The 15142-nt window shown below is 41.4% G+C and overlaps 1 protein-coding gene across 1 annotated transcript; it reads right to left on the bottom strand.

The window, feature by feature from the left end:
• Window positions 1-3777: 3777 nt before the first annotated feature.
• Window positions 3778-14639, bottom strand: LOC124146672 (leucine-rich repeat-containing protein 74A-like). Its single transcript, XM_046517086.2, has 10 exons — window positions 14536-14639; window positions 13792-13885; window positions 12940-12989; window positions 11074-11155; window positions 10317-10402; window positions 8703-8897; window positions 7301-7396; window positions 6139-6381; window positions 5871-5956; window positions 3778-5012 (listed from the first exon to the last, which is right to left on the bottom strand). Exons 1-10 carry the CDS (start codon window positions 14584-14586, stop codon window positions 4814-4816), a joined length of 1182 nt encoding a protein of 393 aa, XP_046373042.2. The 5' UTR covers window positions 14587-14639; the 3' UTR covers window positions 3778-4813.
• Window positions 14640-15142: the final 503 nt, after the last annotated feature.

Here is a 15142-nt window from a genome sequence, read left to right as displayed (position 1 = left end):
CTGGGGCATGGTCTTTACATTTCAGTAACAAGTGAGCAATGTATTTAGGTTTATTTTAAGATGCGCATACCTTGTCGTATTGCTTTTTGTGACCTAGCCTGTCGCGTGAGATGGCTCCTTCAACCTTTTGAGTCAAACATCTGTATCATCAATGTGGTTGTGTCATCATTGTATACCTACCTGCTGGGTGTTTCTGTAAGTGGCATTAAGATGTTGGTCTGACAAGGGAGATAGTTCTATGCATATACAACATCCCTGTCACAGTGACTGCGAGGTTTCGGTGTAGATACTAACACCGTTATCAAGCAAGTATTAACAAAACATCGCATTCATTGTAATACAAAAAGTTGTAGATCCATAGAACTATCGCCCCTGTTCAATAGGATGCTCTGAGGAACCAAAATAAGTTTATTGTTTGACTATTAGAAAAAGTAAATAAGTTGCTGACAAAGTGTACTTAGAACAAACATAAAATGAGAAGGTTTAACGAACATTCTTCAAACAAGCAAAAATATATTGACATGAAAAGAGCTACATAAGTTTTGTAGTAGGTCCGCATCAATTTCTAGCTAGCTCTCCTTTCACAACAGCAATCCAATTAGAACTGTCCCAATATAGCTTTTTGTTGTTGTACCTAACCTTCTTAGGGTCTGACAACTGATGGCCTCAGACAACCATTACTCCCATCTCCTCCTTAGTTTTACCGTGAACCGAAAGGAAAATAGGAGAATAAAGTGCCCTGTTTAAATGGGCTGGTCAGTTTGCACCGTTTTTTAGAGTGACTTGTGATTGCTTAAATGAAAGATAGGACATTGTACTTTGTTGCAAATGTTTTGTTAGCAACAATCCGTGCCAGGTATTGATTCCAAGTTGAAGGCCGCTGTGTACATCCAGAGAGCATTGTTGACAGTTGTAACGGTGAAATCTACCTGGTGGATCCAGACCGATACTTGGCGGGTTTTAGTGACAAGTGGCAGCTTGGTCAGCGTGCAAAAGGAGAACAGCCTACGGCCTATATTAATTATGATGGGCTGTCATGTCACTGTAGATAGCAAAGAAGGAAAATAATTGTGATCTGAGGCCAACTAACACATGGGAGATCCCCGATTGCCTGTATCGTTGCTGTTGCTTGACTGGCTCAGTTACATGGCTGATTGTGGGTCATGGACGGCATGATCGGATGATATAAAAGAGTTGGTAAAATTTTAATTAACATCACGAAGTGTAATATACCCTATGGAGCCGTAATAGAAACGATACACTGTGTTCGGAAAATCAATTGTCTCGTGATTAAAACAAAAACAGTTATCTCGTCGGCTGTTCTTCAGGTGAGGTGAGGAGAAATGGGGTTTAACGTCGCGTCCAAGATTATTGCACTTATATAGCGACGTGCATGTACGTGTGTGTGTTAGTGTGGCTGCTTGTACTAGTCCGGACTGATGCCGATTTATAGTGCTAGCTCACTGAGATACCATGCCGCAGTTTAACATGAATACCCCACTCAGACACAGTATACTGACTCCGAGCCGACCAGTCCTTGTTTTAGCCCCTTAATGCCGAGGGCCAGACAGGGTAACAATGTTCTTCAGCATCCGTCCATAATGTATGTGAGTGATATTGTTTTACGCCGCTTTTAGCAATATTCCAGCAATATCACGAAGGGGGGACACCAGTATGTAACAGATATTAACCCAGTATCTTTAATACGGTTCATTACACTATTTGTAATAGTCTGTAGAAACATGGGGGGTTATATATAATAGAATAGGAAATTCTTGCATTTCTAATTTTGTCTACAATTGCCTGTGACAGTTCAGCTTTGGTATGTGTGTATTACACCGTTCCGTTATGTCGTTAGTCGTTCAGTTTAATGTTTAACGAAACCCAAACATTCATAAAATGTGTTAGTAAGTTTGTCACAATAATGAAAGGTAGACCCCCACACTATCCAGTGTGGCCGGAGGCTGTGTAGGCAGGTCGGCTATTTGTGATCATCAGAAGACCACGTGACACAAATTGGACAGTTACTGATTTGCTGTGCCACCGGCTGATGGGGGACCTTTGTTAAAGGTTGGGGCAGTTTCGCAGCTAATCAGCTAAGAAATCCCTATATAAACAGTGCCGTTAGTGAAGACGGCGAAAAGCGCATAATGTCGGAAAGCGCACGTTAAATCTCCACCAGTAAGTTGGTTGGTTGGTTTGTTGTTTTACGGCGCACTCAGCAATATTCCAGCTATATGACGGCGGTCTGTAAATAATCGAGTCTGGACAAGACAATCCAGTGATTGATATCATGAGCATCGATCCACGCAATTGGGATCTATGTCATGCTCCAACCAAGTCAGCGAGCCTGACCACCCGATCCTGTTAGTCGCCTCCTACGACAAGCATAGTCGCCTTTTACGGCAAGCATGGGTTGCTGAAGACCTATTCTAGCCCGGATCTTCACGGGTCCAACAGTTAGTAAGTAAGTAAGAAAGAAGTCGACAGAGAGGGACAGCAGGGCGCTGGTCCAGAAGGGTCCAGAAGACATGGCATACAAAACACACCTGGTAACGCCTGAAACAGCCCGTGGCCTCGCTCACAACCTCACAAACTCCTTTAGTTCCCCCACCTTATTAGCATGGCATATTTCAAAATTCCAAATTTCCGCCAAAATTAATTAAGCGACCATAAAGCCCCTCGAGGTTGTCTTACCTTTCGGACATATCCTTCTCGACCACATCACTAGATGGCGTGTCGGGCCCGTGCGCGAATTACGCATACGTCGGAAAGCGCACGTTAAAACCCAAACTAAGTAAGTGAACTCATCCCAAATACGATCCCGTTAGTCGCCTCTTAGGACAAGCAGGGGTTGCTGAAGACCAATAATTATTCCGACCCGGATCTTCACGGGGACATCTTTCTAAATGTATAATGGACCTGTCTGTTTCTTCATGTATTAGGAGGGAAACACAGTTTCCTACTTAAAGGACTACAGAATGTTTTTGGCGATCTCTCCCATTTCAAAAGAAATAACGAGGCGCAGTGGGTGTCGCCTGGAAGCGATTGGCAGTTTCAAGTTGTACTTGAATTTTACATCGACGATTGTCCCGATGTTACCTTGTCAGCTTAGCAATGATTACGTTACTGGGGTTGGTTGGTTGGTTGGTTGGTTGGTTGGTGTTTTGTTTTGAACATGTTTTGACCCCAAATTAAACTGAGGGTCACTAATAGCCTAATTGCTGACTGGCAGTGTTGCCGGTTGATTAAGCTGGATGCTTGTTTTGACCACGTGACACAAATTGGACAGTTACTGATTTGCAGTGCCACCGGCTGATGGGGGACCTTTGTTAAAGGTTGGGGCAGTTTCGCAGCTAATCAGCTAAGAAACCCCTATATAAACAGTGCCGTTAGTGAAGACGGCGAAAAGCGCATAACGTCGGAAAGCGCACGTTTAATCTCCACCAGTAAGTTGGTTGTTTTGTTGTTTTACGCCGCACTCAGCAATATTCCAGCTATATGACGGCGGTCTGTAAATAATCAAGTCTGGACCAGACAATCCAGTGATTGACATCATGAGCATCGATCCACGCAATTGGGATCGATGACATGTATCAACCAAGTCAGCGAGCCTGACCACCCGATCCCGTTAGTCACCTTTTACGACAAGCATAGTCCCCTTTTACGGCAGGCGTGGGTTGCTGAAGACTTATTCTACCCCGGAATCTTCACGGGTCACGTTACTGGGGAGTTTACGGGTTATGATCAACGTCGAAATGTGGATGTGTATTCAGGTACAGTAATCCAGCACTCACCGTTTATTTGCATACATGTGTGTAGTATACATTTAAAGGAGAATTTAGAAAGTAACACGGACTTTAAAATATCCTCAAATAAACAACTGGTCAAAAGTGCAAACACAAGTTTGACAAACAGCGTCATATCGATCACACACACACTTGTCAGGCACAATTAAGCACACTACAATATCGAAAATAACGTTCACGTAATATATGAATCTATTTGTCTAAACCCTTTCCATATTCATAAGAAATCGCTGTTAAAATCCCATTCCATTGTACGATTCCGACAATATCATGAGCATGTGTTCATGAATCAGTATCAAACAGTGATGATACCAGGTGTTTTCGTGAAGGTGAACATATCCTGCCCCACCGCTGGCGCCCATCACAAACACAAGGTACGCGAGTTAAAATAGGGAATTAAATCGAACATCATTTGTGTTACTGAGGCGTCAAATTTGGAAACGTTCTCCATATGTCTACCATAAAATATTTTGAAAGCTTTACTGTACTGAGGCGTTGAATGTTTCAACCTTGATCAAACAACTTCTGAACAGGGTTCGTATGACAAAGTAGACACAATTTATTGATAACAACTTCTCTATTTTACTGTAAAGGCCACGTTTCTGTACGTTTCCTTATACCGTCATCAAGCAAAGGATCTATACCGAAAGGTCGCCTTTACAGTAAAATAAAGAAGTTGTTATCAATCAATTGTGTCTACTTTGTCATCCGTCAACTTCTAAGTAATGATCAAACAATTCACGAGTCGTTTGCGTTGTGAAATGGAGACACAAAAGGCTGGAGCTGCCTGAATGTTGCTTGGCATGATGGGGAAGTTCAGAGTTGACAAATGACAATTTGTAGCATGAGTTTGTGTATTACATCCTGTACAGATGCTGCCGTTAGCATAGACCTCATCTCTGTCAACCATTTGTTCATACCCAATGTCAGGAGGCTACATGGGAACGGCCCTGCTGAAAGGGCGAAGGAGGTCACACATGATGTGAATGTTCCACCGATGCTGGTCACGCTTCTGCCGATACACTTGGAGTTCCACCCCTGGACCTGTTGTCAATGGTGCCACTCCCCTTCCACCAGTAGGATGGTACCGAGCGGCGAGAATCAGGTGACCCAGAGGTCATGGACGGTAACAACGTCATGGACTTTGACGGACTGTGCACGTCTACACCCCCTTGTAGTCTCTGTATTGCCATGTCCCAATCTCTGGAAGATGAACAAAAGCAGTTTATTCAAGTGTTGTGCTATTATTCACAAGCTGAACTGAGAAACCTCAACGTGATTTAGTATATCACACATAACACGATCGTAAACTAAAGTGAGTGAATGTTGTTTTACGCCACAGTTGGTATGTTCCAGCTATAAATGACGGCGGCCAGTAACGACTACATATGAGCCGGATATTCCAATGTTTGACTCAAAGTGAGTGAGTGAGTGAGTATGGTTTTACGCCGCTTTTAGCAATATTCCAGCAATATCACGGCGGGGGACACCAGAAATGGGCTTCACACATTGTACCCATGTCGGGAATCGAACCCAGGTCCTCTGCGTGACGAGCGAACGCTTTAACCACTAGGCTACCCGACCGCCCCGTTTGACTCAAAGGCAGGGTGACACATATAATATTAGCCAGGTCACATTATGTCACCAACCGGTCCTCATCAAATCGGCCTTTACGGCAAGCAGCGGCAATCTCACAGACTCCTAACAGGGGTCGATTTGTTACAGGCAGGACTTAATACCGTGGACGTACTACTAAAACCTATTACCACAGCAGAGTCCGTGTTAAATCTGGTCCCCCAGCAACCTATGCTGGTCATAAGAGATGACCAAATTGATCGGGAGGTTAGGCTTGCATAATATCGATCACTGGATTGTCTGGTCCTGACTCGATTAATTTCAGGCAGCCGTTATTTAGCTGGGAGATTGCTGAGTGCTGCGTTAAAACAACAAAGTAAGATAGAAACCAACAAACACAACGGCGATCTTCACGGGGTTTTCAGGAAACGGGAGTTGTTTACTGAGTGTATAATAAATAAAAAATGTTTTATAATCAAGTCTCACCTTATTAAGAATCGCCTGTTGCCATTTGAATGAACGAACTGGTTCAAAAGCGCCTGGGTTATCTTGTTTCGTATTTGCGGGGATTTCTGTGCAAACAGAGAAAAACCATCACGTAAAAGATACAGTTAAAGACCATATTTTTTTCAATGGATTATTAATAATACCAATATGTTTAAAGCAAGATTAATACCCAAATTAAGGAAATCCATGGTTAGATGAATGCAAATACGCTTGTCGTTTCTATAATTTCTGACGTCAATCCTCTTACCAACAAACGTTGAATGACGTCACTCGCTGAGATGATGACGTTATCTTCTGTGACGTCAGAGAAAATACTGGCGACGTCAAGTTGTAACTCACGAATCAGATGAAGCAGGGATTGAATGTAGCTGGATAAGACATCCCATGACCTTCCTCGACGAGATGGTTCGAGATGGTAAACAACCTTGACCTTGTCGTCCTTCATGAGGTCAGTAGCTTCGGATTCAAAACTGTGGCTAACGTAAACGCCCTGTGGAAGTTTAAATAGTCATTGAAAAGTATATTCCGTCAAACAAAAGTTTTCAAGCTGCATTCAATTGCACCCTGTATCAACAGCTCAGCATGATCAATACTATCTACGAACAAATCAACACATTTTGATCACCTCATATGAATATATCATTTTCTCGGAAAAGGACAAAACATATGAAGAAAAATAAATACATATTTTTGGATGAATTTCTCCATCTTTCTACTGTCCCCCATAATTAACATCATCATTACTGACATTTTTTTGGGAGTTAATGTAATGCACATATTGAGCGCTGGGGTAGCCTGGTGGTAGAAACGTTCACACCGAAGGCCCGGGTTCCATTGCCCAAACTAGTAGAAAATGAAGCCTATTTCTCGTGTCCTCCGCCGTGTTGTTCTTGGTGCATTCAAATGCATTCTGTATCAACAGCTTATCACGATCAATAACATTGACGAACAAATCAACACATTTTGACCACAGCAAATACATATATCATGTTCTCCTTCTATTTTGCGCCAGAGTAAGTAAATATCTTCTACGAATGATACATGAATTAACAGAACCGATATTCATGAACAGTGTGTGTGTGTGTGTGTGTGTGTGTGTGTGTGTGTGTGTGTGTGTGTGTGTGAGGGTGGGTGGGTGGGTGGGTTTAACAGCATTCCAGTCATAACATACATATTTCTATGTTTTTGAACACGCGTTCCTTCTGTTGGCTGTTGGTAGGCCTGATGTAGGACAATGAAACACTAAAGTCGTTTTGATGTTTTCAGATCCATCATGAAAGGGATTAACTTAATCTCAATCTCAATCAGTCATTGTGGACAATAGCCAATCAAAATAGCGTTGGTTTGAGGATTCGTGTAGACACCTTCTGGTAATAAATAATTATTTTTATTAATTAAAGTCAGCTCACCTCAAAGTCAACAACCATTCCCTCGCTGTTGTCCCTTCCCCCCACGGCTTCCAAGATGGCCTCTGCTCCTTCAGGGGTTAAAGGATTAAATCCGACCTGTTAAAATGAAACATGACAGATGAAAGAACAGTGTTATCTCAACCAATGGAGCATTTTTTTTACATGTCATCAGGATGCCTCCGGGGTGTAGTGGGTAGAGCGTAAGCCCGGTGGGGAGAAGGTCGGGGGTTCGATCCTCGGACGCGTCAAACCAAAAGACGTTAAATGATGGTTTGTGTTGTTACCCTGCCTGGTGCTCGGCATTAAGGGGCTAAAACAAGGACTGGTCGACTCATTGTCTGAGCGGGATATCCATGTAAAACTGAGGCATGGTATCTCTGCGGGCTGGCATTATTTTACCGGCATATGTCTGGACTAGTACCAGGAGCCACACATTCATGTCACTACATAAGTGCAATAATCTTGAATGCGACGTTAAACCCTATCTCACCTCACCGCATGTTAGCAAAATGACATAACCTTGATTGTGACTATTCAGTCAATTATGAGCGCCCCCACTTGTGTGTATAAGAATACAGGAAGTTCTTCACAAATGGACATCATGAGTGAACTCCCAAGGGAAACAAATCTTTGCCAGTGGTATTGATTTACGAAAACATGAACTCATCTCAGTGAGGAAAGCCGGCGTAATATTGTAGTTATACTACAGGTTGTGGCGTTAGGCAACTTTCTCATTAACTCTAAGTTAGGAAAGTAGTTTATGATCTTAAACGTTCTTATAAATTATGCTATCATGCTAAATGACGCGATTCAGGATTCCGGCTTTTCTATCGCTTATGTTTCAGAAGCATCGTCAGATATTGGCTAGACTATAACTCGCCCTGTCATGTTTATTGGATGTTTCACGTATCGGTCCCGAAAGTAAACTCCTGGGTGATTTAGGTACCCAGCACTTCATTCCTTGTCCTGAGGGGCAACTAAATGGCAAGACTTGAACTGGTTGTTTCCCCAAACAACTACAGTAAACTACGGTTATAACGAACTCAAAGGGACTACTAATTTTAGTTCGTTATAACCGTAGTTCGTTATAAGCATATAAACAGCATAACTACAGCAAATAGTCGGGACCAAAAAGTAAGTTCGTTATATCCGTCAGTTCGTTATAAGCGTGTTCGTTATAACCGTAGTTTACTGTAGTTATATCACGGTGTGTCAGTTTAATGTGGTAGGAAAGCCAGAATTGACGCAGGTCTTAGACGTTAACCTCTTTGGTAAAATTTAAGACCACTTGTATGGTGCTGACAAACCTAGACAAATAATCAGGGCAAATTTTGGATTCGTGGGATTCGAATCTATTTATCAGAAAACATTATAAAGTATGGAGGCTTAAGATAGTTCCAACCTTCAGACACCTGAGTTCCGTGTTGTAAGCCATGCCTTCAGCTAGTGCCCGGGCCCCAAGCCTAGTGATCCTATTAGCACTGACGTCTAGCTCCCACAGGGTGGTGTTCTCCTCAAGAGCGTCCCCCAGGGCACGGGCACCCTCCACGTGGAACCCATTCATCGACACCCGCAGGACGCGCAGTTGTTGATTGAACTGTATCAGAAACAGGTTGATGCAGTTATAAACATATAGATGCATTAACAAACATACTGATGCAGAAACACACACATTGATGCAGAAACAAACATATGGATGCAGAAACACACATATGGATGCAGAAACAAACATACTGATGCGTTAACAAACGTATTGATGCAAAAACACACATACTGATGCAGACACAAACATATGGATGCAGAAACAAACATACTGATGCATTAACAAACATACTGATGCAGAAACACACACATTGATGCAGAAACAAACATATGGATGCAGAAACAAACATACTGATGCGTTAACAAACGTATTGATGCAAAAACACACATACTGATGCAGACACAAACATATGGATGCAGAAACAAACATACTGATGCATTAACAAACATACTGATGCAAAAACAAACATATTGATGCATTAACAAACATACTGATGCAAAAACAAACATACTGATGCGGAAACACACATACTGTGTCAGCAACAAACAGATTGGTGCAGTAATGAACATATAGATGCGGAAACAAACATACTGATGCAGAAACAAACATATTGATGCAGAAACACACATACTGATGCAGAAACAAACATATGGATGCAGAAACACACATACTGTATCAGCAACAAACAGATTGATGCGGTAAGGAAGTTATAGATGCGGAAACAAACATACTGATGCAGAAACAAACATAGTGATGCAGAAACAAACATATTGATGCTGAAACAACCACTGGGACGCGAAAACAAACATACTTTTTAAAACAAACATACTGATGCAGAAACAAACATATTGATTCAAAACCAAACAAACGGATGCAGAAACAATAATATTGATTCAACCCCCCCCCCCCCCCCCCCCCCCCACACACACACACACACACACACACGCACACACACACACACAGAACTATAATTTGTGTTGTTTCAGTCACTCAGCACATATTATAGTTCAAACAAGAATGACTTGTGGGTCAGTGAGCATTCAGATGTGTGTTACGGCCTTTAAAAAATTGTAACTGTTTTGTTTAATAAAATATGTGCTTCTAACCTGGTCGTGAGAACTTGGGGATTTTCGTAAGTCTAGCTAAATCCACTGCCATTATTAACGGCATTATTGTTACTGAAACAAAATGACGTCTTAGGGATTCCGGATGACAATGCCGACTGGCATGAAGATGCTCATATTATCACGCACTGGTATACCTGACCCTGTCTCGAGTCTCTACAGATCGCTGTGATAAACCGCGTAAATGTACATTTACTTCATTTCACAAAAGGCGATTATTGTGTTCCATTCATACAAATGGCCAATGCGCTACACCACAGCCAATGTTACAAAAACAATTTAAGCTTAATGAATCAAAGACCATGTTTGGTTGTTGCAGACAAAGGCGCCAGCTTGCTTTATTTCTGACCTTGACTGCCTTGGCCAACTTAACAGCTCCTTGTGATCGTATGTGGTTCCAGGAAAGGTCAAGGACATCAAGGCTGACGTTGTTAGCTGGTGATAAACGTGGACAAAATATACATATGTTCTTGAAACACGTTCTATGAGTCTAATTCCACAGGAATAACAACACACGTCATGGGCTAAATAAATTAAATGGTATATTTGTTCATAATGTTTATGTTTAATGTTAATACAATGGAGATTAACAATTGGGATTGGCTTCTTATGAATAACAGCAATTAAGTGATTAAAGGCATAAACATGTCATGGCCTCAATGGTAATTAGCCTTTGGAATGAAATGTTAATTCAGAAAATGGCTATCTCAAATCAGTTATCATGACACTTTGAATGAATGTTAAACATGGTTTAAATAGGTTAGACCTTTTCGGCGCTCCGAGCCTAGGGTTTAACTGACCATTTCAACGATTAAACACCGGATCCGACGTGGTAAACGTCCGAGAACTGCGTCACTTCGGGCTTTCCTCCCACATTAAGCTGACACGCCGTGATATAACTGGAATACTGTTAAAAGCGGCGTTAAACCCAACTCACTCACTCACTCTAAACGCCTTTCTGAAAATGAACGGATGCGTGCACATGGAATTCTTGAAGCCGGAGTTACACAAAACGTTGTTGCTAGGCGTTTCAGATCATGACAGCAAGTTTATCAGATATGCTTCATCAACAACACTACCATTATATGATAAAGAAGGCTACTTACCGATGAATGGGCATAAATAAGATATTCCTCTCTCTCCGACGTCGTTGTGTGACAGGTTTAATTCTTTCAAAAACACGTTTCTCTGTGGAAAAGAAATGAGTCATTAAGAAGGTTGTGCATTATATGTGCAGTTGTTAAAAACCGCGGCAGGTTCACGCTACAAGTATGTTACAAAGGCATGTAGCTGGAAGATCACTCACCGTGTTGACAGTTACGTATTTAAGTATAAGTTATAGTATTGAACCTTTTTTCAGATGTTAACCACATATTGATAAAACGTTTATCTTTTCGAGAACAAAATACTATATATGCTAGTGTGCTAATAATTTACCACAGTTTCCAACGTGCAGCGACATTCAAATGATGACAAAGCTAAAATGTTAAATAGTCATGACGTCGAAAACAATGTTAACAGGTTTCCGATTTTTATTCGATTTTTTTTATAAAGACTTGATATTTTTCAGCTAAAGCTGCGAATCTAGATGTAGTTTTAATTAAAACTATGAGCGTGAATATCTTCAACAATGTATTTTTCGTTGCAGACAATTTCTTTTATTTTCAACAGCCTTAAGATTAATTATTTATTTTCTTGAATATTCTTGAAAAAACTGTTTTTTTCAATAATTTTCCTGATTTTATATTTTATATTTTAAAAAACGTTTTAGCTACAGATAAACATGACAGTGCGGAAATACATTATCCGTGTGAAAAATCGATCTTAGGCGTTAAGTATGGAGTTATGCCTCCTTTTTCTAGGCGTTTGTGCACACTTCCCAGTCGTATATGTAGTCAATGAGCAAAATACATTTAGCCATATATTACAATTATGTTTTGGCAGTGACCGCGTAACGTTATACATAACGGTACATCTGCAATGTATATAAGGCAATACTTTGTTCACAGTTCACTCCAACAAAATAAATAACCCAATACGCCGCACATTACATTTATCTGTGTAAGATAAACAGTGGTTAAATTTTCAGTATAATAAAACAAATGAAAATCTTGGATATATTTTTTTTAAACCTGCCCTATGTTTTAAATTAAGTTTACAACACGAGATGCTACGGAAAATATTCTACATCTGGCACGCCATTCAGTTTGCAGAACCTCAAAGATTGTGCGTCCAGAGTTGAAGCACTCAGGAAGCAACGCAGTTCGAGTTATGGAGAGAACACAAACCGTTACTGCCAGGCAATGTAAACCTGTACTATCGGAGGGCCCGATGAGCACTGGGTATATCAGTCACCCAATCACAATGTTCCACTCCATGCCGTCAGCGAGGATCCGGCATCATTTCAAGGAAAGTAGTGTGACACATTTTATCAGCAAGAATATACTTTAGGATTGCAATTACAAGACGGTTTTGATACTCATTCTTTAAGTCATTTTATCAGCGTGAATAATCTTTAGTTTTTCAATTACAAGATAATTCTGATACTCATTCTTTAACACATTGTATCAGTAAAAATATACTTTAGGATTGCTATTAAAAGACGATTCTGATACTCATTCTTTAACACATTTTATCAGCAAAAATATACTTTAGGATTGCAATTACAAGACGATTCTGATACTGGTTCTTTAACACATTTTATCAGCACGAATATTCTTCAGATTTGCAATTAAAAGATAATTCTGATACTCATTCTTTAACACCTTTTGTCAGCCAGAATATACTTTGGATTTTCAATTACAAGACAATTCTGATATCCATTCTTTAACACATTTTATCAACAAGAATAAATCGTACTTTAGATTTTCAATTTTAAAATGATTCTGATACTCATTCGTTCATTCTGCTTATATGGAAATGGTTTTGTCCCTTTTATTTGTAAGTTTCTTCTGTTTCGTCGCCATACATACCTCCAGACCGCTGACAATGAGTCGGACCCCTTTGTCTCCGATCGCATTACCTGTTGCATGAATAATAGCATAATTATTACAGGATACTTAGACTATACTAAGCTGTAGTAAGTTCTACAATATCAGTAGAACAAACAGGCTCCAGTACAATATGTTGTTATCAATGGATTTAAACAAAGCAAATGCGTAAGATTACATACTAATTCTGCCCTATTATATTGAATGAAAACTCGACAAGATAAAATTATGTAAGCCCCGCTAACGAACCTCGACGTTAAGGAACTGCATCGTCGCTCAGGAATTAATTGTCGGAAATTACTGAACGTCTTCGAGTCGTATTTACAGGCAGGAAGACCTGGGTGAGATGTAACCAAAATACTTCACGCTGGAAATCCTATTCTATATCCGACCCAAGTTTCTATCTACACATATCTTGATAACACTTGATAACGCTAACTAACAATACATACCACTCAAGAGAAGTACATTGTATATTTTAAACCAGCTTAAAAAAACCCATGGATACCCCACTCAGACACAGTACATATTCTCTCCGGGTCCGAGTCGACTAGTCCCTGTGTAATCCCATTATTGCTGACCTCCAGACGGGGTAACAACAAGTACCATCTTTCAACGTCTTTGATATGACGCTGACAGGGATCGAAACCCCGACCTTCCGTACTCCGGGCAGACGCTCCATCCACTAGACCACGGAGGCGGTCTGTTTGAGTTTCATACAGGTAACCCATGACAACGTCCAGCCCTAGACCAACAATTGTCTCAAGATCGTGGTACATGGTCCTCCTTTAAGTGTCATATAACCTGTACGATATTCATTTACGTACAACATACCTGCAAGGTTTAAGGAGTGTAAACGTGACTGGCCTTTCAGCACTAAACGCAGAATACGGGTTCCCGCTGTCCCGACTCTGTTTTCCGACAAATTCTGAAACGAACAGGTGACGAACCGAAGTGAGTGAGTGAGTTTTGTTGAACAATGTTTTGAAGAGCATTTAGGTTAAATATCGGCGTGTCAACTTTATGCGGGATGAAAGCCCAAAGTGATGCAGGTCTTCGATGTTTACCACGATACAATCTAAGAGCACGGGTGTGGTGCTGAAATCCTTTAAAACAAGTTAGGGCGAATCTCGGATTCGAAACCACGATTAACCCTTTCTGACTCGTCTAAGGGACTCTGGACAACGACATGCGGCGCAAGAGACTACTGGGACACCTGTAACCCTGACTGTGATTACCAGAATAATTTCAATATACAACGAGTGAGTGAGTGAGTTGGGTTTAACGCCGCTTTTAACATTATTCCAGTTATATCACGGCGTGTCAGCTTGATGTTTGAGGAAAGCCCGAAGTGATGCAGGTCTCGGACGTTTCCCACTTTGGTGAAACCCACGAGCACGGGTATGGTGCTGACAAACCTAGAAACATAATCGGGGCGAACCGGGATTCGAACCCACAATCATAGGTTTCTGGTGTGTCCAGGGGACGCAACTCTGCACAGCGAATCCCGACGCCGTAGACGACTTCGCCACCCGTGCCCCCCAATACACAACGATGTGTTGGATACGATCTACTTACCATATCAGTTATTGTCGTGTTATTGTGCAGCATTTGAGCAAGCCATAACATCTGGGGAGGCCCTAGTCCATTGTCAGTAAAGTCTAGCTTTGATATAGTGGCGTCATTCTGAAAATACATGTAAAATATTAAGCCACGAGGTTATGTTGCTCACGTGGTATGGGTGAGTGAGTGAGTGAGTGAGTGAGTGAGTGAGTGAGTTTGGTTTAACGCCGCTTTTAACAGTATTCCAATTATATCGCGGTGTGTCAGCTTAATGTGGGAGGAGGTGTTACAGGTCTCAGACGTTTACCACTTCGGTGAAACCCACGAGCACTGGTATGGTGCTTACAAACCTAGAACCATAATCGGTGCGAACCGGGATTCGAACCCACAATCATAGGTTTCTGGCGTGCCCAAGGTGCGCAACTCTGCACAGCGCATCGCAGCGCCTTGGACGACTGGGACATCCGTGCCCCCTTCTCGTGGTATGGAATGATTTCACGCCGCTTTATCAATATTTAAGCGACATCTTGATGGGGACACCAGAGATGGGCTTCACACACTGTACCCATGTGGGTAATCGAACCTACGCGTGACGAGCGAACAAGCCTACATCGTGTACGTA

The sequence above is a fragment of the Haliotis rufescens genome, unplaced genomic scaffold (genome assembly GCF_023055435.1).
Source record: "Haliotis rufescens isolate VD_foot unplaced genomic scaffold, xgHalRufe1.0.p SCAF_3, whole genome shotgun sequence".
NCBI classification, from domain to species: domain Eukaryota; kingdom Metazoa; phylum Mollusca; class Gastropoda; order Lepetellida; family Haliotidae; genus Haliotis; species Haliotis rufescens.
The sequence above is the reverse complement of the archived record's forward strand: the minus strand, read 5'-3'. Positions and strand labels throughout refer to the sequence as shown.

What these genes read in the sequence shown, in the direction of transcription:
- LOC124146672 (XM_046517086.2), bottom strand. Translation starts at nt 14,586, where the DNA reads ATGTTATGGCTTGCTCAAATGCTGCACAATAACACGACAATAACTGAT. An exon ending in TTATTTATGCCCATTCATCG is followed by an intron (nt 10,403 to 11,073) that starts GTAAGTAGCCTT and finishes GTTTATCACCAG; the next exon opens with CTAACAACGTCAGCCTTGAT. An exon ending in AACAGGCGATTCTTAATAAG is followed by an intron (nt 5,013 to 5,870) that starts GTGAGACTTGAT and finishes TTCATCTTCCAG; the next exon opens with AGATTGGGACATGGCAATAC.